The sequence below is a fragment of the Odontomachus brunneus genome, unplaced genomic scaffold (genome assembly GCF_010583005.1).
Source record: "Odontomachus brunneus isolate Ranch 3 - 2012 unplaced genomic scaffold, Obru_v1 Obru_scaffold_006, whole genome shotgun sequence".
In the NCBI taxonomy this organism is placed as follows: domain Eukaryota; kingdom Metazoa; phylum Arthropoda; class Insecta; order Hymenoptera; family Formicidae; genus Odontomachus; species Odontomachus brunneus.
In genome coordinates, this window is record NW_022639456.1 from 2,389,304 (window position 1) to 2,414,583 (window position 25,280).

Here is a 25,280-nt window from a genome sequence, read left to right on the forward strand (position 1 = left end):
GAGAGAGAGAGAGAGAGAGAGAGAGAGAGAGAGAGAGAGAGAGAGAGAGAGAGAGAGAAAGAGAGCGACGATTTTTGCCAATTGAACCGCCGAATCTCATGGTCGAATTCGAAGGACGAAACGAATGCACCTATCACGAGAGCGATCACGGCGTGACAACAACGGGACGTAAGGTAAAAGTATCATTCCTCCCGGACACGAAGCTAATCTTGAACATTTTTGTTGACCTAGTCCTCAAATACGAATATTTAAACTGCCAATATGAAACAAAATATACGTGGATATATGGGATGTATACATGTGTTTTACGTTGAAAAAATCTAAATATTCGTATTTAAAAGCCAAAATAATAAGAAAGTCCCGAATTGGACATGTGTCCGGGAATTGACGCCTCTGCCTTAAACGACGTCTCGAATCTCATCGTTTAGTCGCGGACAAACGATGATGTATCCACGTGTATATCATTTATTTATCGCTATACACCTTCGTGCGACGAGGTACGCGGCAACACGCGATACTACGTGTGCACATACGTACAATTATGCGAAACTATATACACGGGAGACTTCTCTGCTTATAGCCCGCGCGCGGATATAGTTATAACTGTAAGTCCAGTTGACGTTCGTTGACAAGCGAACGAGGCGCGAGTGGTAAGAGACACCTAGTCGTCCCTCTTTATGCCTGTTACACGTGGTCGCGGGGTCCGCGCGAAAAATTTGCAACGTGACGCAAAACTGCGTGACGGCGTATGTAACAACGAGGAAACGCGGGTCTCGCGCGCGCGCACGCACGCACGCATACTCGCGCGCAAGAGTTGAGAACCGCCGTCGCGAGGTCACGAAAGGCTGGCTGACATAGGCCGTGCGATAGCCAGCACGCATTCCGCTTCATTCATGCTTCTTGATCCACCTCTTCCTCCTCTACCTCTACCTCATCCTCCTCCTCCTCCTCCTCCTCGTCCTCTCCTCGTCCTCCGCCCTACGACACCCCCATTTTGCCCCCCTCGGTCGAACTCGCTGCTCTCGGGAGTATTTGCAGGTACGCGGTAGCGAGCTCTCGTGAACGACCGGCCATATCTTTTTCCTCGGCAAATGACTCGCGCGCGCCGCGAGAAATTGCCGGCTCTCTTTCGCGAAAACGATTTTTTTCTTTCTCTCTCTCTCTCTCTCTCTCTCTCTCTGTCTCTCCCTCTCTTTTCCTCTCACAACGTTCTATACAGAGAACAGCTGAGCTCGCGAGATACGAAATGGAAAGAGAGAGAAGGAGGGAGAGTGAGAGAGAGAACGACCTCGAGAATCCGCTCAATCCCCTCCGTGACGCTTTAAATTTGTCTTCGCGTCGTCGTGCGTCGAATTGCGCGTAACGGCGACTCGTTCATTTAATTATCCGTGAAAAAAAAAAGTTGGACCGGTAGCGGAGTCATTAATTATCTCACGAAAGTGCGAAACTCGGGGCTGATTTTCTCTCCTGCGCAACGTCGACGTCACAGTGCGAGTATCATATCTCTCGTCGGTATCGCACCAATCAACATTTCCATTGACTCGTGGTTGGTTCTCGCGGCAGCAAAATAAATTTAAATGATAAAGCACTCACTCCGGATTCCATCAATCCTGCTTACATATTGACATAAAATGATAATGCTGCTTACCTTCCTTATCTCGAGAAAGATATTTTGGAGAAAGAGCAAAAGATAAGAAAGTATTTTTATGTAAAGTGCTAGCGCGTTTCTCAAGATCCCCGAGTGTGTCTGCCTCACCGTCTGTTTTATAATATTAACGAGATGTGACAACGCTCTTAAAAAAAAAAAAGAAAAAAAAGAAACATCCTCGAGAAGAACGATCACCTATTTTTCTCCGCTTCCTTGGCTCCGCGATATTCCGCTTGAAAATGAGCGAAACCAGGTGGAAGGTATCGATTTTTAATAATTCTAATTACGGTCACGAAAACACGGAAGATATGCTTCTGGAAGCGGGACTGCGCGCGACGCTTGGGAGAAATTCGGTAAAGATCTAGAAACGACGCTGCTCGTATTTTCTCGTCAAAAAGTGAGCTCTCTTTTTCGCAATGCGTTCTATTAGATTCTTGCGTCTACAGTCGCGCGAAGCGGCGCTCTTATGCGACGACCGCAAAACCGCAAAATCCGTCGTTAAATCGTCACTCTCGATGGAAACGACGCATTCTATTTAATGCTGCAAACTGACCACTCGTTCACTCTCTCTTTCCCTCTCCCACTCTCTTTTTCACACCAAACTTCCTTACGACGAATAACGAAATGCCGGATTGCATTGGGCAACAATTTTTAACTTTTCGTTTGCGCGCCAAGGACTTTCGGTATATTTTTCACACAATTCGCAAACATTCCGAACAAGAAAACAGCAACAACAAAATTTAGTTCATCATAGTTTTTAAGAAGAGCATAGCTCGGGTTTCTAACCTTTATCAATATTGCAAAGTCGACGTACAGAAGTTTTACAAAAGGTACGAAAGACCCAAATCTTATCGACGTCTACTTTGAATCCGAAGTGTAATTCATGTTTCGCGAGTCGGGTTTGACTAGCATCTTTGTTTAAATAAATTAAATTAAGTCACAAGCATAAGGAAAATAATCACTCCCATTAACATATTTGCGACATGTCGTGATTCTACTTGTAAAACAACGGTCAAAGTATAACATTGAGGAAAAAACATTTCAAATAAGATTTACACCACCTCCTTTCAAGTTCTCACCCAAACTAAAACGAACTCGCGCAGGGAAGAACCTGTCAATAGACCACCCCGACAGGACAACAAAACAATTTCCGCAGTACGAAACGATTGCAACACGATGGTCTCACCATGAAAATGTCGATCTCAACGTGGCGGCGTTGAGGCATATCTCTGTGCCAAGATTTGCCAGGCGTAAAGATAATATTAATTTCGAAGGAAAATGTCCAGTGAAATCCATGTCGTCGCGCGAAGCTGTTGCAGACAGAACATTTCGCTAGCTGAATATTCGAATTCGGCAGATGAAAATTAGTCCGAATTCGCGACTTTCATCTCCGGCGCAAAATGGCCGGTCGACCAGTAGCGTTATCTCTCCGCTTTCCGTTTGTGCGCGCGACTCGTCGCCGTTGCATCGTCGCCTCTCGTATTATGCGGGAATAAATCCGCAAAGGTTTCGACCGAACGAGAAAAAAGAGAGAGAGAAACGTTTCGATTGCAGCGAGACCCAGTAACTGTGCACGTTATCGTACACGGGAATGCACCGAGTGGGTCGCATTAGCGCGGCGCGCGTACGTCAACCTCGCGTGTTCGCGGACGCGCGCGCGCGCGCTCGGCGATCGCTCGCGCCGATAATAATTGCTTGACATTCACCGGCGTTTTAAAGCGCCGGTTAATTACGCCGACCGCGATTAATATTCCCGCTGTTCCTCTTCGTAAACTCGCGACGCGGCGCGACGTTTCTCTCTCTCTCTTTCTCCTTCGTCGAGCCGCGCGCGGCCGTCGCGTGCAAAAATTATGCTAACGAGGATATCCTCGTTTCCTCAGCGCGCCCGGCAATAAGCGACGTCTCTTTATATCGGTAATTAGTTTTCACCGCCGTTACGCCGTCGCTCCCCGCTGCTTCCCGCCGCGGCGAGTCGAGTACCCCGGCTCGCACCCTGCTCGCCGGGCTGGACGGCTGAAACGGCGCGTAATTTCGCAACAGGTCCGAAATCGATTCGCTAATGACGGCGGCGTGCGTCGGTCCGGCGGAGATATCGATTTTTATTCCCGAGCGTTACACGCCGCCGCTGTGAAAAAGGGGAAAAATTACACGAGGGAGTGGGAAAACTGAGGCAATGGTCGTTGGCTAATAAACCGCGACATACCGGCGACCGTGCGGAGCCTCGATCGACGTCTCCGACGTCGGACTTTACCACGGCGCGAGTAAGATCGCCAATTTATTCCGTCGCCAATCGATGAGTACGCCCAGTACACCCGGTACAGTCGACACGTAATACGTGTCACCGTTCATAATTGGCGTCCTCTCTCTCTCTCTCTCTCTCTCTCTCTCTCTCTCTCTCTCTCTCTCTCTCTCTTTGTGTCTGTCTTCCTCCCCCGCTGGCTGGCTCACCTATTATATCAACCTACATCCGGAAATGCCGAAGCTTCCCACGACCAGAGTTACTCGCGAGCACCGTGTATGGCATGTATCGACGATAGTACGCGAACGTCCTTATCAAAAAATCAATATTTAGCGTCTCGGAATCGAGAATTACGATGATCCCGTTTATCCCATCTCTCACACGGGTAACGTAACTAACTGAAATGAGACACCAGACGCTATTCGGGATGAGTAAATCGAGTTTTTATCTCGAGTTTATCACTCTCTCTTTCTCGCTCTGTCTCTTTCTCTGAAGCTCGACGAAAAAGGAAACATTGGCATTTAGATTGCAGCGGTTCTTCCGAAGTATTCTGAACATAAAAATCAAGTATCATCGCATAGAAAAAGGAACATTTGGTTGGATCACTAAATGTTCAGTGAAGCACGAACGAACCGGAAGAATTCCAGTTGAGGTTGCCAGAATTCTGTTCTAATTGACAAGATTCTGGTTAACCAAACAAGACTCCCCCGGTTAACCGAAACTTGCGACGACTGCTGAACAGTTGCACGTTTCGCTCAACCGGGAATCTTGTTAACTCGAGCAGAATTTTGGTGACCTCAACCGGAATTTCTGGCTCGTTCACATTTCATCAGACATTTGATTGTTTCGACCAAATTTTGTCTCCATGCGAACAAAAAATACATGTACGATGTTAAAGTCTTCCATGACCGATGTTATTCGTGAGTACTGGTGCATACACGACGACGACGATAACGACGACGACAACAAGCGTATCGATCGATAGGCGAGCGCGCCGAGAGCTACGCGCGACGACGTGTGTGCGCTCTCCACGAATCATGACTTTCGAACGCAAGCCTTCGGGCGATATCGGAATTTGTAGTATTACGGTGATTATACTGATATAGAGCGTGAGCCGCGCGCGCTATATCCGCGATCCGTGAAACAACACACTCTCGCGTCCGCCAAGCGTCCTTATGCGGCTACGATCGAAAGAATTGATTGTGAGTGTTTTCCTCCCTTTTTTTTTTTTAAATACAAACGTTCCCTACACAGAAAAAAGAATGGTTGGTCAACCGGAAAAAATAGTAAAATATAGCATAGCTTTTCTTTCTGGTTTCACAAGAATTAATTCTTGGTTGCGCTGAAAAATGCATTTCTTTTTCAAACAACAAATAGTAGTGCTAATGCATGATGTAGCATAAGTTAACATAATTAAGAATTGATTACTAAAGCAAAAAAAGCTTGCCATATTTTATTATTTTCTAGTTGACACAACCACTCTTTTTTTGCGTAATCAAGAGCGCGCCATTTACAGCGTCAAAGATGTATGTATTCTCGCATGTTGGAAGTCAATTCTTCAGGAATCAAAGCGATCTCGCGGAATTATTCTGAGACTCTTCGGCCTGTATAAGTAGTCGTTACTTGAAACTTGTTTCAAGTGAAATTTTGAGATTTGAATTTAGAATTATGCGATTTTTTCCAGCTGAATCGCGCGATTGTAAATGTAATATCCATCTAACTCTAAATTTAATTCTGAATATCTCTCACGTGAGGTAAGTTTCAATTTTTCGTTTTAATAATTTGTCTTTGTAATATTAATGATATTAACCCAATTCGTTCGTAATATCAGTAAGAAACGCTTGAGACGACCGGGACGACTGCGATTCGCGACTTCGATCCGCGGCGTTCGGGCCAGGAAGGATTAATCAGCAAAAACTGTTGCGCCGCGTCCCGATTCCGTCGATCCCGTCGCTCGCGACTGCTACGAGACGTTCGGCCTCGCTCAGACCGTCTGGCAGACGCTGCACAAGGGTGACGACAGGGGTGACGACAGGGGTGACGAAGGGAGACTCTCCCAATCAGAAATTCTCGTATATACGGCCGGGGAAGCACGAGCGAGACGGCGGAGACGCGAGCGTGGGAGAGAGCGACGGGGCGAACGGGAGGACAACGACGACGACGGAGACGACTGGTTGTGTAAACCTATGTACACAACGGCCGCATGTGACTCGAATACAGAACGATCCTTCCGCTCTCGCGTCTTCCCCCCTTCCCCTCCTCCTCCTCCTCCTGCTCTGTCGCCTGCGAATTCTCGCGAGAGACCGGCGAATTTGCGAAATCGCGCGCGACTCGACCGCGAGTGCCACAAGTCGCAGACATCGCGCGCGGCCGGTCCTGCTCTGAGAAAACCCCTGCGCGGGGTTGGAAAGAGGGGAGTGGAGGGCGCCTGAAAAAAAAGACAGAAAGAAGACGAGAGTCAACACGACGAGGAAGAGGAGGAGGAGCAGGCAGGGAGGGAAGGGAGGCCAGGCCAGAGTGCGAGGCACAGAGACAGAGAGGGAACTTGGGGGTTTCGTCCAGAACTTCGCGCTCCTTGTTTGCATAATATACGAGGGCGCCCGATTCCCCATCCCGCTCCCTCTCACGTCCCTCTTCGTGAGAGAAGCGCGAATTAAGGAGGTGGTGTCCGTCCTGGAGCGTCACGACGCGACACGCGTGCGTGTGTGCGTGTGATAAACCGCGGATGAAACGACGTGTACGAGAGAGTGAGGACGAGGGCTCCTAGATCGCGCGTTTCTTTAACCCTTAACCAGGGCGCGCGGGGATTGAAAATTGCGGCGCGATCGCGCACAGCCGGCAGTCTTGCCAAGTTTTGTCATTTGTCGACGAAATGTATACTTGGCTCGCGTGTAAAAGTCACATGCATAAGCACACTTGCATGTTCGAAACATCAATAACTGAGAGAAGCAGAAGGAGGAGGAGAAGGAGATGCAAGTGCAAAAGCGATCTACTCTCAAGTACGAAATCGTGCCGAAGACGGACCGTGCGCCGCGTTCCACGGAGCTTACCTTATCCGCGTCCCGATTATTCGCGACAACCGCGCGCGCGTCTCTCCTCCGAGGCACCCAACATTTGCGTACACACAAGTAACACACACATGATAAAAATGCAATCATGAGACAAAGATGGAGAGCAAATATGCGCGCAGAACTCTTCGATAAATGTTATCGGTTCTTCATTCACTGATCTCGTCCAATCGTACGGTCTTGCGGCGTTGCGCCTTTTTTTTGTGCTTTTTCTTTTCACTTGTGTTTCGTGCGGTCTACTTTCGGTCTACGTTCGAACGTACTCTGACATGACAAATCTGCGTTCGAATCGTAACCAGCAATAGCCTGCTACTGGTAGAACGTACAAGTGTAACTCATCGTTGTCCGATGGCGGTCATAAAGCATAAAAGCGGAGAATGCCCGAAAAGCGACGGGCGCGTTTCGCAACGGGCAGCGTGGCACGCGCGCTAATTCTACACCTCTCCTCTCGCTCATCCATGGAAGTACACCTAGATATTTTGAAAGAAGAGCACGATGCAGGCATGCGTGAAATAAATATTATCGTACGGACGATGCGTGAAACTGCCAAACGTGCATTCGTGACGATGCCAACGCACAATGAATAGCTTATCTACCGTATTGCGCCACAGAGAAATTATTTCCAGAGAAATTTACCTTAGAAACTATGAAGAAGATCTACCGACCAGAAAAATATCGACCTAATTAGACAACTATGGCGTATTAATAATTATTACTTGAGACTCGTCTCAAGTGAGATCCTCAGCTTTCAGAGTTGAGTGAAAGTCTTGTAATTGAGTCGCGATTACAGACACAAATGTCACGCGTATCGTGTAAACTTGAAAAACTTGGGCCTAACTTTGAATAGCGATCTCACGTGAGACAAGTTTCAAATAATGATTATTAATATGGGTCGTAGAGCCTCTTCTCCCTTTTTGCATATCTGTCCTTCGCCTCCCCCTACCCCTTTCGTGAGAATTAAAACGCAACCTCGGTGAAGGTCGCGCAACGCGCTGAATAACTATGTGTGGACGTTTCAGATCCGGCTGTTCAAGGTTCGAGTCCGGGGAGAGTCCGTCCCTCGAGAAGCGGCTCTCGCGGTCGCGTGTTAGATTTCTCCTCGGCTTTGTCTCTGTTCATCGACGCGTCTCTAATCACTCGCCATTTTACGGAACGGCGGATGGGTGCGCGAGCAGGAGGGAGAAGCTTCACTTTCTTACGGCCGGTATGCACAACTATTCTCGATCGTGTACTGAAAGGGGGGAGAGATCGCGCGGCCGCACGGCGAGCTGTCGCACCTATTCAATGAGAACACCAATTAAAACTCGCACGTGGTAATTGAGTCGCGGCCGTACGCGACGTCGTGCGCATCCGAGTCTTCTTCTCTCCTCTTCCATCTTTTTTTTAAATTGCATTTTAACCCCCCGAGGGGTCAGAGCGGGGGTACACAGCGTGGGTGACAAGCAAGGCCTGCTCTCTCCGACATGTCTCACTGACTGACGACGTCTGATTCGCGATTCAAGCGACGCCTTTTGGTCAGTTACGACTTCGACCTTTATTCGCGAGGAATCCAGAGAGGGAGCATGAGGAGAGGATCTCGCGAGATGTGAAAAGTACCACGCGGTATATCGGCTTTAAAAGAAAAAAAAAAAAAACAAGGGAAGAAAGAAAATTCATTCGTAAGACCGGGAAGGAGTGTCGTGTGTTCACCTGAGGTGGTCAGATCGGCCAGGTTTTTCGACAGCCCCGTGTCCGCAATAAACGGCGCGGATGTTTAATCGATAAACAGGTGTTTACCGAGGAAATTATACGTCGTTATTTCGAGCGTGCGTCCGCGACGCGGTGCCGGCGATCGAACAGGCGAACGTGCGTGAGAGAAACCCGCCGGACACGGACCGTTCCGTTCGCGCTTCTGTCACCCTCGCTGTGGACGCATGCGTTGCGTGAGCGCGCGCGCGCGCGCGTTTGCGGATGTGTAATAAGCGCACGCACACGTACGCGCACGGGAGGCACGCGCGTGCTGTGCAAAAATCACGCGTGCAAGTCAACGCGAAAGGTGGCGGCGGCTCGACGAAACGAGGCCACTTCTGGCTCGACGTGAAATTCGCCGAGCGCGTGATTGGCGGACACTTATCAATCAATAGATGACGAAATTCGTGTGAACTCTCTCCGCGTCTACGGACGAGGACTTTGACCGGTAAACGAGCGCTATTTGCACGACGTTTAAGAATCGCGCAGTCGAAATCCGTGCGGCTGAAATTTCGCCGACGTCAACTCATACACTCTCTTTCTGTCTCTCTCTCTCTCTCTCTCTCTCTTTATTTTTCGCGACGTTCCTCGCAATCGCGCTCCGGGAAAAAAGATGACTCCCGATGGAATCGCCTTTGCGAGCCAGCAGTTTCGCGTATGCGCGCGCGCTTCATTCAGCACGCAGAAATAATGAAATTAGACGACGTATCGTGCTGCATTTTTTCCCCCCTTTTCTGATCGTATTGCGGGTGTACCAGTTTGAGAGACGCTGCTCTCTAATGGGTGGGAAACTCTTATCGCGCGCGCCGCAAGACAGTATTGCTCGCCGATATTGTCGGCCGATATTGTTAATGTAAAGCGACAACTTATCAGAACCGCTAAACTTGACTTTCAGCAAAATATGCGCAACGCGCCGCGGCACGCTCGTTCGGACGGCGATACTATTTATGCGCAACTTCACGCAACTTCATTCCGTGCCGAGAAAATGTTCACCGGCCTTACGTACACGCGCACCTTCAATTTATATCCCGGGCCGATAAGTATCCGGTGCTACGGCGATAAACGTCGCGAAGAAAAATAAATGGCGGAGTGTCCGGACCGAATTGACGAGTCGCGAAGTCCGATCTCGCGAATCCCATTCTCGATCATTTAGGACTCGCGACGAAATTCAGGGCTAAATTGTCCCTGTGATTTTTCATGCATCATGTAACGCGGAAATCGTTCGGAGATATAAGTAGTTCTGAGTGTCTTTGCACGAATGAAGAACTGGTCCAATTTTCGTCGCGAATTACGAATAGCCTTTACGGCTAGCGATGACTAATGCGTCCTGATCGGCCGTTCTGATCGCGCGCGCATAAAAACTGAAAAAAGGGGAACAGGTAAAAAGGCAGCACAATGTACGTAAACCCAAAAAGATATAACCCTGAACACCCACGCCTATCTCGAATGCAACTGCTGGCAGGCACGCTCCTCGACGATAGTCGCAGAAATCCTGCTCTCTGTCTCTCTCTCTCTCTCTCTCTCTCTCTCTCTCTCTCTCTCTCTCTCTCTCTACTCTCTTCGTCGCACGCGCACGCTGATAGCTTTTATTTTTACCATTCTCATACTCGACACGCTCAAATAACTGAAACGGTTAATGGAATTTTCGTCGATCATATTTATATTCGGCTCCAAAGACCGAAATAAGTCCCGCTCGTGAGGATATCAGAAACCTTCGAAGCATAAACAAGCCGAGTCTGGGATCGTTGAGGAAGGTAACGTAGATCGGCGTTTTCGCGGATTCGTCGGACGACGGAGGCGAGGAAATCGCGAAGAGAGAAGAACGTGTGTGTGTGTGTATGTGTACGTCGCGTACGCGCGAAACCAGTCTGCGTGAGCGACGGACGAAAGTCCCGTCGAATCGAGAAAGAGAGACGGCGGTCACATCCGGCCGCCTATCGCAAAAGAAGGAGAAGAATCTCAGACGGGAGCGTGCCAAAAAGAGACAGAGCTCTCTCCCTTTCTTCCTCGTCAGGTAGGCAGGTGGGACGACGACGACGACGACGTCGGGGAAGGAGAAAGCCGCAGGAGGAGAGATCTCTGGCAGGAGAGGCTTCTTCGTCCGTGACGGGGCACGAGGAGCGGCGGCGGGACGCGTCGGGAGCTATCCTGCAGGACGATGCCGGCGCAGGCAGGAAGGAACATTCGCCGCGGGGATATGGGAGGACAACGGAGTGTGGCAGGACGAGGGAGAGAGGAGGGCAGGGGTGAATGACGGTGGGGAAGAGAGAGGAGAGAGAGAGCGGAGGAGACAGAAGGGGGGTCAAGGGGAGCCGGCATAGCAACAGAAAGACCGCTTCGAAACGAACAGCCAGTCGAGCGCGCTTCTGCCGCCGGTTGCTGGCTGCTGCTGGCTGCTGCTGCTGACTACGGAGCCGCTCGGCTGTGCGCCGCGGACGGACGAAGCGAGAGAGGACGCGATATAGACGCGACGTGAGCGAGATGGAGATAGAGTAGAACGGAGAGAGAGAGAGAGAGAGAGAGAGAGAGAGAGGGTGAGATAGAGAGAATGATAGAAGGAGAGAGCAAGAGAGAGAAAGAGAGAGAGGAGAGTCGCGTATTGATCGTGTCGCACGGGGGTGGAGCAACCGCCGACCGACTGGCTGGCTGGTCTGCCGCCTTCCATGCGAGCCTGAGTCGCGGGGAAAGGGGTCGCGCGACGGGGAGAGGAGAGGAGCGGTGGCGGCAAGGGAGAAAAGGGAGTCCTTCGGAGGTAAGAGACTTCGTCCCGACGTACGACGCCTGGACCGGAGGAGAGAGTAACGCGCGAAAGATCACGGGGGATGTTGAACAGACGTCGTCGGCGACGGCAGCGACGACGACTATGACGATGACGACGTCGTTTCGCGCGCGTAGACAAGGGCGCGCCCTTCGCCCGCGCGCTCTTAGGACCGATTATTCTGGCGACTCGATTACTTTTCAGCGTGCTTGCCTTCGCGCACGTGCCCCGTCTCCGATCGGAGGAGAAAGAGAGGCACGATCGCGCCGCGATTGAGGCTTCTCGCCGTTAAAAACAGCCGACTCGTCGGACCTTTCGGCTCTCGTGCCTAGGGCGCGCGATTCGTCGAAGGGAGAGGAGGCAGGGTGCGAAGGGCGCGCGGGGTAGCGCAGCGCAGGGCGCAGGGATGAACGCCCTGGCGGCTTCCTCTCTCGGAGGCGCTGCAGTCGATAGTTGCGTGGCGGGAAGCGAGCAGGGGGCAGGAGGGATGGGAAGGGCGCGCGAAGGGAGAAGGCGGGTGGCCCTTCGCGCGAGCGAGTGAGCGAGTGTGAGCGAGGAGAGAGCTTCCTCGTAGCTGCTCTCGCGCCCTGGGCGAAAAGGTATCCGGGATCGGCAAGGCGCCATCTTGAAGGTAGATACGCGATATTTTGATTTCGCGTGCGCGCGCGAACGGCATCTCTCGCCCTTAGCCCTTCGACCGTTGCTTTCCGTGTCCGTTGGAGATCGGGCAACGACGCTCGGTCTCGAAGGGACCCACGTCCGCCAAAGGCAGACGTTGCGGTCGGAGGGTACGCGCAGAGGGAAAGCAAAGGGGGAGGATACCAAAGGGAGGCGAGCAGCCCTTCGACGAAGGGCTTCTGCTGGCGGCTCGCTCGCGTCTGGAATCAGGAAGCGTTCGTGAATACCGAAATTTCGCGTCGCCTGCGTCGTCGCGTCTCTTTCCTTCTTGCGCCGCGGATATCCCTTCGTTCGAGTAATTTTTCGATCGACAACAACCCGTGACACCCTCCACCACCCTCACCTATGCTCGAACGAAACGTAGACGGTACTTTTCTATGATTGTTTTTCATCGACCGCATTAACAAAAGATGATATCGGAAGGCCTCGCGGAGAAAGACTTCTTGAGAGAGAGAGAAAGAGAGAAAAGGGGAAGGGGGAGAAAGCTGCGGAAATAAATCTCCGGACGCAAAGTTGCACCGCGCAGATACGATTAGATACGAATATGCTCGGGGAGCAATCGAGCCCAGCAAGGAAACGCGAGGAATTGGATTTATTCGAAAAGCCGTTGTCGCCGCCGCCGCCGAACGACGACGACTCGAGTTTACCGGGCGAGTTTCAGCCGTCCTTAGCCTCTTCGTCGCTTTGTCTCCTTCTCGAGTGCCCTCGGAAGAAAAAGAAAAATTTCGACCCACCCGCCAAAGTGTCGCTTTGCTACGGCCACCTCGCGATTATCCAACCATCTCGCGGCCGCCTCGCCCTCCTCGTGCCCTTTTCATCGCTTTATCTCTCGGCGAGATCGTTTTGAAAAAAAAATGTAACACTTCCGAAGAGCCAAATGCCGCGGCAAGTCCCGACAGCAAAAGACGCCCCCTCTCTTCCCTCCCCCCTACATCCTCGCGGCGATACGAAGTTTCAAAGAAGAGGTACGCGGTCTGTACACTTTGGCGACGCGTAACTGCTCGATTGAGCGTCGTTTTACGTTTCCTCTATTAGAACCGCCATTTCTGTCAGAGACGAGGCTGCGCATTAGCATCGTCGAGTTTAACGTTAAGCGCGAATCGAATCGACGAGATTGGAAAATACAATAATCGTACGGAAAAGTGCGTGAATAAATTCCTCTGCTTCGAGCCCAAAGAATACCCGCGTGAGGAGTGCGTTTCTCCATCAGGATCACGAGAACCAACACGCGTCTAAGCAGGAGCACCCGCAGGAGCACCCGCAGGAGCACTAGGGTGCTCGAGAGAGATCGGCGGCTTCTAATTTTCCCCTTATTTTCGAGCGTCCTCCGGGGCGGCACTCGCCGACGAAAAGACGGTCCCTTCACGGTGCGCCGCCCTCCTCTCTTTGGGGTGAGCGCGAAGGATTCGCTGGAGAATGTTCGAGGGATGCAAGTGTGCGTTCAAGAGAACCACCTATCTATATCAAAGGCTTCGACAACTTCGTAAAGAGCGAGGATCTTCGAATAGCGACCGCGAGAAACGATTATGCTTCCACCTTGTACGTCGCGGGATCGATAAAACGACGATTAGAACGAAATGTTCTTCGTCGTCTCTCTTTCTCTCTCTCTCTCTCGAGAAGAAGAAGAAGAAGAAGAAGAAGAAGACTTTTCGGTTTCACAGAGCGTTCTGTAGATTTTATCGGCTATCTCCCTCGACCATTGATCAAAATCCCCCTCCCCGAGAGAATTGATTGAATTATGAGGAGAAAATTAGTCGAAACGGGACCGCAATTTTTGCATTTCGCGCGTAACGTCATTTCGGTCCATCCGCGCCGCAGCGCGGCGGAGAGCCGCGCTGATCTCCGCAAAAAGTCGTTTAACATTTTCATCAGGCGTCTCTCAACAAAGGTCGCCGCGAAAACTCGCCTTTATCCGCGCGAAGACGCAATCCGTATTACGGGACACCGCGACCCGCGTGTCGTTTTCTTTATCTCCTTCCTTCACTTCTTTTCTCTTCTTCTGTTTTTTACTCCTCTCTTTTGTAACGAGTCACGATGCGGAACGAGTGTCTCCGCGGCGTTTCGCATGCAATGGCGCGGGATTCCACGGGCGAGCTATATCCCGCTTAAATATCGACTGCCTGCCCAGAAATAATTGCACCGGCGATCGTAATAACGTTCACCCTTATCGTCTCTTCGTCCGAGACGCATTAATAACCACGGTAAACTAATTAATTAATCGTGACGACCTATGGGAGACCTACGTGTGTGTACGTGCGTGTGGCGCTACGCGATCGCGAACGCGATTTGTTTATCGAATCGCTCGTATCTTGGCGGACTACATGCACGTCGAAAGTGTTCGCGTCGTCGCATGTGCTCGGCACGGTAACGAGTGCGGGTGAGAAAATATTCTCCCGGCTCTCTTTCCACCCCCTTTTTTCAAGAAGCATACGAGCGAACGAACGAGAGAGAGAGAGAGAGAGAGAACGCGCGAGCGAGCGAGCGATAAATTACTCCTAATTACAAGCTCATAAATACGAGAAGCCGATAACTGCACGGTGGCCAATAACTACGGTTTACCCGACGATTTTGCGGCGGACACGTGTACCAATTGGCGCCTATGACCGCCCACACGTGGACGAGGTGGGTACCGACACACACACACACACACACACACACACACGGGTTAAAGATACCTTCGTACACACACACATATGGGACGCGCGCGCGTCCAATGCGTACACACAGCGCGTGCCAGCGGGAATGCGCCCGATTTTAGAAGCGTATTGTACGAGTGGTTCTCTAAGCCGAGAAGGTCACCACCGCAGAACGGCAGGGAGAATCGATGCGGGATTACAAAGTTGTGACGGCTCCGTTAAGAAGAATGAACGCGTACCGGAAATTAAGTGGACGCGTCAAGCAGCGCTGCAATATTAGTTATTATTGCTGTCCAGTGTTATCGCGGTAAGCAGTGGCTGACATGTCAACGCGTTATTATGACATTTTAATGGCGATTTTTTTTTCTCGCCCTCTCTCTCTCTCTGAGAGAGTGGAAATATATTGTGATCGTAAGCGGGAAGGAAAGAAATCGTGCGTTTAAGGGTTAAATATCGGGGGCTTTTAGCAACAGTCGCAACTTTGTAAGAGTTCCGCAGATCGGATCTACGGTTGTACGACTTCTTTCGCTTAGAATCGTTTTAATCCCGACCGCGGGTAGGATTGCGAGGAGAAGTGACCGACCGTTTAAACGCGATTAAACGTATGATCTCCGAGTCGAAATTTTGCTTCCACGTTCACTCCGCCAATGCCGTCGAACTTGAAGGACTAATGAAGAAGCTCGGGACGCAGTGTACTGTACAAACTATTGTTTTACTTTGATGGGAGAAACAGTTACTACCGTTTTCCACGTTGAGAGCCTTGAAGCAAGACTCTTGTTGCAGAAAAAAAAATTATCTAATATTTCATTTATCTTAATATTCCACTTTATTTAATCTTTATTCTCAACTTCCATTACCACGGTGTATTCATTGCGTAACTCACTCAGCCGCAGATAAAGTAAACTATAATTACCCGCCAAAAGATATGCGTTGTGATAACGCATACCGAGAGAGAAAATGCTTGAAAATTTGTTTGTGGATATAAAGTTGGTTTCCGCGAAATAAAGTTTACTTGTGCGTATGAACTCGATATCCTGCGAAAACAATTTTTCAGGCATTTGTTTCTCAGTGCATGAATGGATAACCCAAATTTCGACCCGGGTATTTCCTTATCCCCGACAAATTTGTCAAACGTCCGTTAGAATGGGAAACGTCATGTGTAATAAATGATTTCACACACCTGGAAATACATGACGTATCGCTGTCCACGTCCCGGCGTCTTGCCTCCTCCATTCCGACTTCCTCATCCAGCATTCTGGCTCCCGGCTGCTTCGTCGTGGCACTCCGGACACGCGTTCACAGCATTGACACCGACACTCACGTAGACATTCGCGATTCGATCGAGGAGACGCGTGTCAACGAACGCGATCCCGACGAGAAGCCGGTCAAATGTTTTAAGAATCGACGAGAATAATGAATTAATCACCGAGTCCGAGCACAGCCCGCGACGCGGTACGCGTGTCGGCTCACAATGACACAATGACTGTCGACCACGAGAAAGTCGCGAGGGAACCAAAACAATGAGCAAAAAGAGCCACGTCATTTGCTCGCTGCTCAACGTCCGCGAGATCAAAACAATCAGCGCTCTCCCGACACATTTCAAACCTTCAGAGACCTTTTCGAGGTCAAGCTTATCTTCGCGCTATGCTCCGAATGTTTCCATTGCGTCTCGAGAAGCCGAGCGACTCGCGTACCATTCAGCACATGTGTCGGTGCGTGACTTATCGCTCACCACGCGCGTCGGGCGATCAAAATATTCCGTCGTCTTTCGAAATATTGAATCGGTTTCTCGATCGAATCGTATCTATACACGAGTGCCAGAGCCGCGAGTGAGTGTCCGGAGTGTCACGACGGAGCAGCGCGGAGCGGGATATCGATGGACTGAGAAACCAAGACAGAGGATACAGGAGGATCGGATGATAAATCATGTATTTCCAGGTGTGTGAAACATTCATTATAAAGAAGTTCTCCCCGCAGCTTGTTTTCAACGAGCATTTGCGACCAATTTGCGGAGAATAAAGAGATACTCGAGTCGACAACTTTAAGTCAACATTCACAATATATAATTATTTGACAGTTTTACAAGTCTCCAATTATTTGTCGACCTGTAACCGTAAACGCAAAGAGGTTGTCTCTTATTTCATACCGCTATATCTAATGTGCGAGTTATAGCCGTTTAAATTTGCGAGCATCGACATCAGGTATCGGCTCGATACTCGCGCTAGGACTTGCTCTCTCTCTCTTTCTCTCTCTCTCTCTCTCTCTCTCTGTTGTAAAGTAAGGTGAACGACCGCGTGGTCGCAACAGCGAGCACGTGGTCAGCTCGACGACGCTTGTCTAAAGTGGAGACAGTCAGTGGCGCGTGTTATGTTGAGTCTCGCGACTGACTAGAGTTCCTTAAGTAAGAATTAGTACACTGTCCGCCATTTATAGGGGAGAAATGAGTGAATGAGTGAGGGAAAAGCTGCAGCGTGTTTAATTATTCCAGTCTTCAAGCTTCTCTCACTCTTATTCACTTCTTCCCTATTAATGGCGGATAGGATCTGGTCCAAACAAAAAACATCACGCGGTATATCAACTTAGCGCCGATCGTCTCAACTTCTTAAAACTATGTAACAGTTGAATCATATATCTATGTTTGTCCAATTTGAAGAAAAAACGAAGACAGATATGTATAATTTAACTGTCAGGTAGCTTACGAAAATATTAGAACAATCGGCCTTTACACGAGGAACTCTATGACTGTCATGGGGCTCTTACCTTCAGAATTGCCAACTTTATGAGACCTGCGGGACTTCCCCAAATTTCTGACAAATTCTTATCGAAACTGATTTCTACCGTTATAATAATAAAAAATCACGGCCGTGATTTGAGCGCCTAGTTTGTGTGCAACTGAGTGGCCGTGATTATCTTACGCGAAGGAACTAGTTGGGAGGTTATAATAACATAAATGTATTGGCACAGCATGGATAGAAAACAAAAATACCATATAGAAATAACACGCAAAGAAGACTGGTTTCACAATTTAGGAAGAGTCCCGAAGGTTTTATGAAACTGACGCTTCTGAGGCTAAGGGCCGTGGCACACAGAAAAACTTTAGCAGTAAGACGTAGGCAGTAAGCAAATTGACCAATCACAGTCGTTGGTTCTTGGACCGTAAGAAGAATCAACGACTGTGATTAGTCAATTTGCTTAGTGCTTACGTCTTACTGCTTAAAGCTGGCCACACACACTTTCCGTAACAGTAACTGTAAGACGTAACGTAAGAATTGACCAATCATGTTGAGAATCGTCGAATTGTAAGATCGTCATTTTTGTGAATACTCGATCGTAATTGGTCAATTCTTACATTACGTCTTACGGTTACTGTTAGCCCTGGTCTACATTCGGTGATTTAAAACTTAAGTCTTAAAAATTGACCAATCACAGTCGACTATTATAAGAATGATCCAATAGAATTAGTCAATTTTTAAGGCTTAAATCTTAAATCATTGAATGTAGACCAGGGCTTACGGAAAGTGTGTGTGGCAGCTTAGGTTTTTCTGTGTGCCACGGCCCTTAGAGCACAGATACTTGCTTTCTCTTTTCTAAAGAGAGGTGAACGACCGCGTGGCCACAGCGAGCTCGTGATTGGCGCGGCGACGCTTGCCTGAAGCGCGGAGTGGGGATAACTGCCATGCACGCACGTGGTCGCTCGCCAAATAACATCGAGGAATGCGGCACGCGACGCCGCTGATATCCACGCGTAAACAAACAGGTGACGCAAAAGCGCCGGTCGATCGAGAGCGCAGATCGATACGAAAGTCGATAACCCCGCTTGTAGATGTCGTAGCAACTGGAAACAAGAACCGATGGGAAAGGGAAATCACCGCGCTTCCGACTGACGTGAAAATCGAAATCGTTTTTCGTAAGTTATAGATCAATGAGCACACTTGTGTAAAAGTTGTGAAAGACACTAATTTTCGAGTTTGCGTTAAAGTGGGCATTAATCTATGTTAAAAACTAATGGAAAACATTGATTTGAAAACATTGGTTTGTAATACGAAGTTTTAAATTAGTTTTACATTTTTGATGAGTATAAAGCTTAACTTGAGAGAAAAGTAAAATAATTATAACGAGAACTTCACTCTGATATACGAGGAGTCTCAATCCAGACGTTCGAGCTCGTGTGCAGGTAGAACGATATTTTTTGTTGTATATTTATATAAGAACAGATATCGACCCAAACCAAAAATATTGAACCAAATAACGGTCCGTGAACTTTGAGAGCATGAATTATATCTTCAAAGATTGTAAATAATTTATGATATATTTGTATCGGCGTCAAAAACTTATACAAGCCTCACTGATTTTTACGTCTAATAATGTTTCTTGGGCGCGAGTCCGGTCAACCGCTTTTGTTTAGCGCTCATATCAAATTTCGACTGGGAATCGCTACAATTCTCGCAAACGTTGCCCGTTATCTTCCGTCAGCAATAAAACGCCTCGCAAAACAAAGACCCAAGAAAAAGCCAGCTGTTTTTAAGTCATTGGTGTCGACGGGAAATAAAGGGCCCCCGGGAGTCCAACTCCAGAGGTGCGAGCGGAAAAATTAAAACTTTACTCTTCGTCCGATTTCAAGTGTGCTTTACTCCGATTTGTAAGTTGCGGTCGAGTTACGAAAGAAACCGAGTCTAACACCGCGAGCCGCACACTCCCGACGATTACCTCACTCGACATCTTCTTTTCTTTTCCTTTTTCGTCAACTCTGGAACGGGCTCGCGCGTGGGCGACGCGCGTCACGCGGCCTTCTTTTTCGATATCCCGCTCGGAGCTGGGACGTCTGCTTCCCTTGGAGGGTTAATGAGAGATCGACTCCGGATCGCCCAAGGGATCCGTAGACGAGAGATGACTCGCCGGGAACGGGACACCCCGTACGCACCCCGCGGCTGATGAGGGTGCGCGCCCTCGCGCGCACGTGAAAATCACAAATCCGCGCGCGATCACGCGTGTGTGCGAGGGAGGACTCCGTCGGCGCGATGGGGTGGATATACAGACTGTTTAAAGCCTCCCTCTCGGCCGCAACCTTGCTGAGGGCAACGTAATTTGAAAATTGAGAGAGGTCAGTGTCGGGGAATCGAGAGGGACGTGAGAGATAGAGAGAGGAGGGAAAAGGGAGACGCGGTGAAGAAGCCGTCCGCGAGCACACAACGCGGGGGTGGACGCGGCGGAGGGTGAAAAGAAGGGCGGGGAATATCGGCCTCGGCTCGCGGAAATTGGCCGCCGCGTCGGTTTCCACGTGCCGTCGCTGCTGCATGCAGGGAGACCCGCTTGGGAATTCGCTTTTCGGCATCCGATATCAGTCGAACGCAATGAGACTATGGGCGCACGCTTGAGAATTTTATTAACAACAGTCGCGCATTCAGAGAGCAGAATGCCTTTGAAAAGAATATCCGGCGAGTCGCTACTCTTGACTCGCACTCTCCGCGCGCTGCATCCCCAAGTTTTCACTATGAGCGCGCTCGGTCCTCAGATCAGTGCACATCGAGTTTGAAAGGTAGGTACCCGCGCGCGCATATGAAACTGCTCGAAACCTTTCCGCCTGTAAGTTATTTCCGAACGGGAGGCAACGTTTGAGCGCAAAAAAAAAGGAAGAAAATGAAAGAGGGATACACACAGAAAATCGCGAGCGGGAATTGTTACGCCGCGAGATTATCCCACTGCGGGACGCGCACCACCAAAGGGGTAACCTTCTGCACTAGAATGTCTGCCCCCAGTTACAGGGGATAAAAAAGAATGTTAATCGTTTTAATCGTTCACTTTCTGAAGGCCATGTGAGGTGCATCAAAAAGACCGTGAGATCTTGCGCAACCTAAAAGGCTTAATCTTTCACGCTAATATGTCCACTTGAAGTTGTCAGAAATGAAAGAACGTAAACTGTTTTACTAAATTGTAATTTTTACTGATTGTTTTAATTGTCTACTTTGTTTTAATTGCCCAAACTTTTCGTTCACAACAAGAAGATTCGTGTGACCAGGAGGTACAGGGCCAAAAGATCGTGACACAGTTTTACGAAACCTAAAAGTTACGACTATTTCTTTCTCGCATCCTGCGCAAAAAGAGGAGGTTAAGGAATTTATTACGAGTGCAAAAGGTTAAATCTTGAGCGAAAAGCGCCGTAAATCGCGCACACTGCGCTGTCCCGTGCGCTGTCGTTGCCTTCGCGCGCACGAGGGATTTCAAGGAGATGGGTGGAAAAAGGAGACGAGGACTCTCACGAACCGCCAGGTGGAAAAGGTCGGACCTCCGGTGACCGGCGAGACGCCGGTCAGAGGGAATGTCCCTCCTCTTTTCCTTCTGTGACAAGAAAACTGCGGGGACGTATTTGGCGAGCGCGAAGCCGATCGTCGCAATTCCCGCAGCGCGCGATCTGAAACACTCGCGGTCGATTGTTCCAACCTCTTGGTAAGCTAACCAACAATTAAATCGTATATCTGTCCTTGTCTAATTTGAAGGAGAAACAAAGACATACGAGTGAACTGTTAATTAGCTTACTTCTTAAATTTCTTAGAGTGAGGTTTCACTCAAAAGGAGTGGATATTTCACACCAAGTGATGGTGAAAATATACTTCCACTCTGAATGGACTGACATTTCACTTTTCATAAGAGTGAATATTTCCACTCCAGTGATTCTAGTTATTGCAATCTTCTTAATGGTGTGCCATTTAATTAATTCCATTTATAATAGCTTGGAAAAATTCGCTGACCACAGTGAGACTTGAAAATCTGAGACTTTTGGTTCTTGAGTCATTCGCCTTATCTACGCCGAACTACTGCTATTAAACTAATGGGAATAACTCTTATAACGGTATATGCGCTGTTTCCGAATCAGTCACTCTTTCACGATCAAAGATTCATTTTGTATGAGTGAAAAGTCACTCCAACTCAAGTGACGGTCATCACTTTATTTGTCGAGGCGAAATTCAACTACACAGAAGAAATTCACTCTATAAGAGTGAGAAGTCACTCTAATTCGAGTGGCTCGGTTGTCACTCTATTTTTCAAGTGAGATTTTCACTGCGAGAAATTTAGAGAATACTAATAGATTGGGAAAATCGACCCTCGGACTGTGCCCTGCCATGTTATCAACCCCCCTGGCGAGAAGCGGCTCACGCTGCCGAATGCATTTCCGCAAAATCGAGTCGGTCCGCGCGCTTGATTTATGCGGCAAGACAGCTCGCGGGATCCGATATTTTCTATTAACGTCATTCGTATCGAGTGCGTGTTTAATTTCTGTCGCTCTCCCCGGCGCAAGTACAAGGGCACAGTAATTGAATGTCTCTCTCTATCGCGCGCGCAAATTGCTCGAGCATGGCGTGATAATACGACGCGCCCCGTCGTCGTGTGCCGTGGCGAGGAAACGCGCCGCCGAATGAATCGACGAAACGGCTCGTGAGTTCACAATAAATTTCAGCATAATTTTTCTCCTACAATCAGAGGACTTTCGCGTCGCGGTCTCTCGGAGTGTTATCTTGACAAGGGCGACGCAATTGCTCCTTTCGACCGAGCACGACGCGCTCCCAGACTGGAAATTTATGCCATGATCAAAGGTTGATCCCAATCAATCAACCATTTTTTACACCGAGAAAAATAATATCTAAGAAAAATAAGAAAAGTTTATTCGGTGGATGCTAAAAAATAATATCTACACATATCTATTTGTACCAAAATAAAGCATTTCTTACAAGTGAGAAAACATGCATTTTCTTAAAACTTTAAGAGACCTTTAAAATCTTAGCTTTCCATGAAAGAGATTGTTTATTCCGTGTAAAGAATTTAGATTCAAGTAAATATGTTATATTAGTACCCATCGGATATTTTTTTAGATATTTTTCTCTCACACATAATCTAATAACAAATTAAATAATTGATTAGGATCAAGCAGGATTACAGAGGTAAATTTTTAGTCGGGACATTTCCCGCGGATTTTTCGCGGTGTACCACGAACGACGTTGCTTAACCTTTAGACTCCCGGGAAAACCACTTTTGTGGCTTTGTACAAATTTCAAGATTCTACGTCATGTGTATGTTACTTATATAGATACATTTTTTTAGAAAAAACACTTTTTTAATGAAAAAATACCGGCAGTCTAAAAGTTAATTCGATGCGATTTTGATTCTCGAGGAACGATGACGCGTCGCGCATACCTTCGCGCTCCCGTGACGATAACCGTCGTTATTGTTTCTACCGCGGAAAAAAGGGCCCCGATCGTAGTGAAGTCGAAGCGAGGTCGGTGAAAACGGAGAAGCGGGGGTGGTTATCGGTTATTCGATAACCATCTCTTCCAACTTTGACGTTAGCGACCTTCTCGCGCTTCATTACGCGATAAATAACGCCTCCCCTCCCTCCCTCCTTCCGCCACCGTCGCCGCCGTGCGTAGAAGTTTGGGACGCGCGCGCAAATGGCAACGGCTAATTGAGCTCGTGCCGCCGTATTTTCCGCAGATCCGTATTCCCTATACCCGCGGAGAAGAGTACGACGAAGAGTACGACGACGGCGAGGGGAGAGGAGAGACGAGGCGAGAGCGGGGGCGGCAGGCAAGAGGCACAAAGCCGTGTGGAAGGTAACCGCGGCTGCGGCCGCGGCTCTCCCGGCGCAACAATGAACGCGCAACAGACGCGGACGAGACGCGCCGATATTATCTGCCTGTAGTTTCAGGCGCGGAAGGGAGCGTCGTAAATATGTGTGTGTATATATATAAATATACACACACGCAAACACATGTAGTATGCAGTGGTAATAACCAATGCCGGGATTAATGGAAACCCGAGAAGCGGCAGGGGCCAAAGTTCGAAATTCAATCGATTTCGATATATTTGCGTGTCGTTGCGCACAACGTGCGAACGAGCTCCGCGAAAGTATCGGTAAGCGAGTTATAAAATTACACAAGCTCGTGCGTAACTCGCGAAACAATAAGCACGCGATTATCCGAGAATAAATTGCGGCAAGGTACAACAACGAATTCGCCGTCGCACAGTGAGGTTCCCAGCGAAATTGCATGTTTCGAGAAAGGCTACAATTCTGAAATTTGAGCCGACTTCGGTGCTTCTTTCTCCTTTCTTGTAAAAGTTAACGAAATTTAGAACAATTCAGTCGAGTCAGATTTTTGTCTCTTGCTTTCCTTCTTCTAAGTCAGATGTACGGAAGATTTAGAAATTTTTTTCAATCACACAGTAGAAATAACTCATTTTATGTCTGATCTAATTTAACATCAGGTACTGATATTATTGATATTGAAATTGAATATTCAAATTCTGATTGTAGACTTGGAAAAGAGTCATACATACTGATATAGTCTGACTGAATTTTACATTGACTCAATAAACGTGATTATTTGAAATAGCGTCTGATTTTGTAGTAAACAAAGTTAAATAAAACTAAATTATTACTATTACGTTAACAATTCTTTTTATTAAATATGGTTCTTGAAGTAACAAATTTCGAGCTTCTGCATCTATCTCGGAGTTGCTTGATTCAAAGAATTTTTAAACCTAACTTTTTTATATCCAATTTAGAAGGAGAGAAGCAAAAATCCGGCTCGACAAAGTTGCTCTAATTTTCATTAGTAGTTCACATTTACAAAAAAAAAGGAGCATCGAAATCGGTTCGAGACTCCGCAGCCTTTTTTGAAACATAAAATTTCATTTGATCCCACTGTACGCCGCTGATCGATTCGATCTTTTTAGGTAAACAACACTGGGAGAGAAACGTAATCTTGCTCTTTTCTCTTAAATTGTGTGTTTGAACTGAACTTCCCGGTTTCGTATTTACACGAATACATTTGGATCTGCCGGTTTATGCGACGCCGTAATTTTCTTCTCGGGGAAAGGAGCCCTTTCAGATGACGAGGGCTAAATTATGTGGGGCTCCCTCGCTTTTGCAACTTAAAAACATTGGAGAAAGGCGACGACGGGGCAAGAAGATGGAGAGGAAAGGGAGAGGGCGCAAAGGCTGAGAGAGGGTGCACTTAAGCGCGGCAAGCACCGGGTGCGTTCTCCCACCTCGGTTACGCTATTGGAACCGCGATCACTTCCTCGAGTTCTCCTCGGCGATCTACATGTAGAACGACACAGATATTTTTTTCGCTGATCGATTAGAATCGCGAGATTGCTTCATATATCAAGGATTACATCTCACTCGGATCGACAATTTCATTTCGATCCGCGATCAATCTATTGCCTTCTCCCATCTCTTCCTCTCTTTCGGCTGCGCCGTCTACTCTTTCCAATTTTCCCTGCGCGAACACGGAGCTCGAAAATGAGATCACTTTTGCCGTGTAAGTATATGTGTGGGAGATTAAAGAGAAGAAACAAATAGAGAGAAAAAAGCCACACGCCAAAACGCGACGGGACGTACGTAAATAAGAGCGATCAAAGTGCGCGGCTGATTAATTGACAACTCGAAACGAGAAGTGTTGCCGCGCGATCTGACTCTCTTCTCCATCGTCTCTCTCTCTCTCTCTCTCTCTCTCTCTCTCTCTCTCTC

At 48.4% G+C, this 25,280-nt stretch overlaps 1 protein-coding gene across 4 annotated transcripts in view; it reads right to left on the bottom strand.

Moving 5' to 3' along the window:
• Positions 1-25,280, bottom strand: part of LOC116853787 (serine/threonine-protein kinase minibrain) — a 90,034-nt gene that overhangs the window by 41,370 nt on the left and 23,384 nt on the right. The window contains exon 1 of one of the 4 annotated variants that reach the window (XM_032834993.1): positions 15,936-17,860. The exons of the other annotated variants lie outside the window; for them this stretch is intronic. Coding sequence (XP_032690884.1) covers positions 15,936-16,002 — 67 coding nt within the window. The 5' untranslated portion in view covers positions 16,003-17,860. Of the gene's footprint in view, positions 1-15,935; positions 17,861-25,280 lie in introns of those variants that run through there. 4 annotated transcript variants of the gene reach the window in all.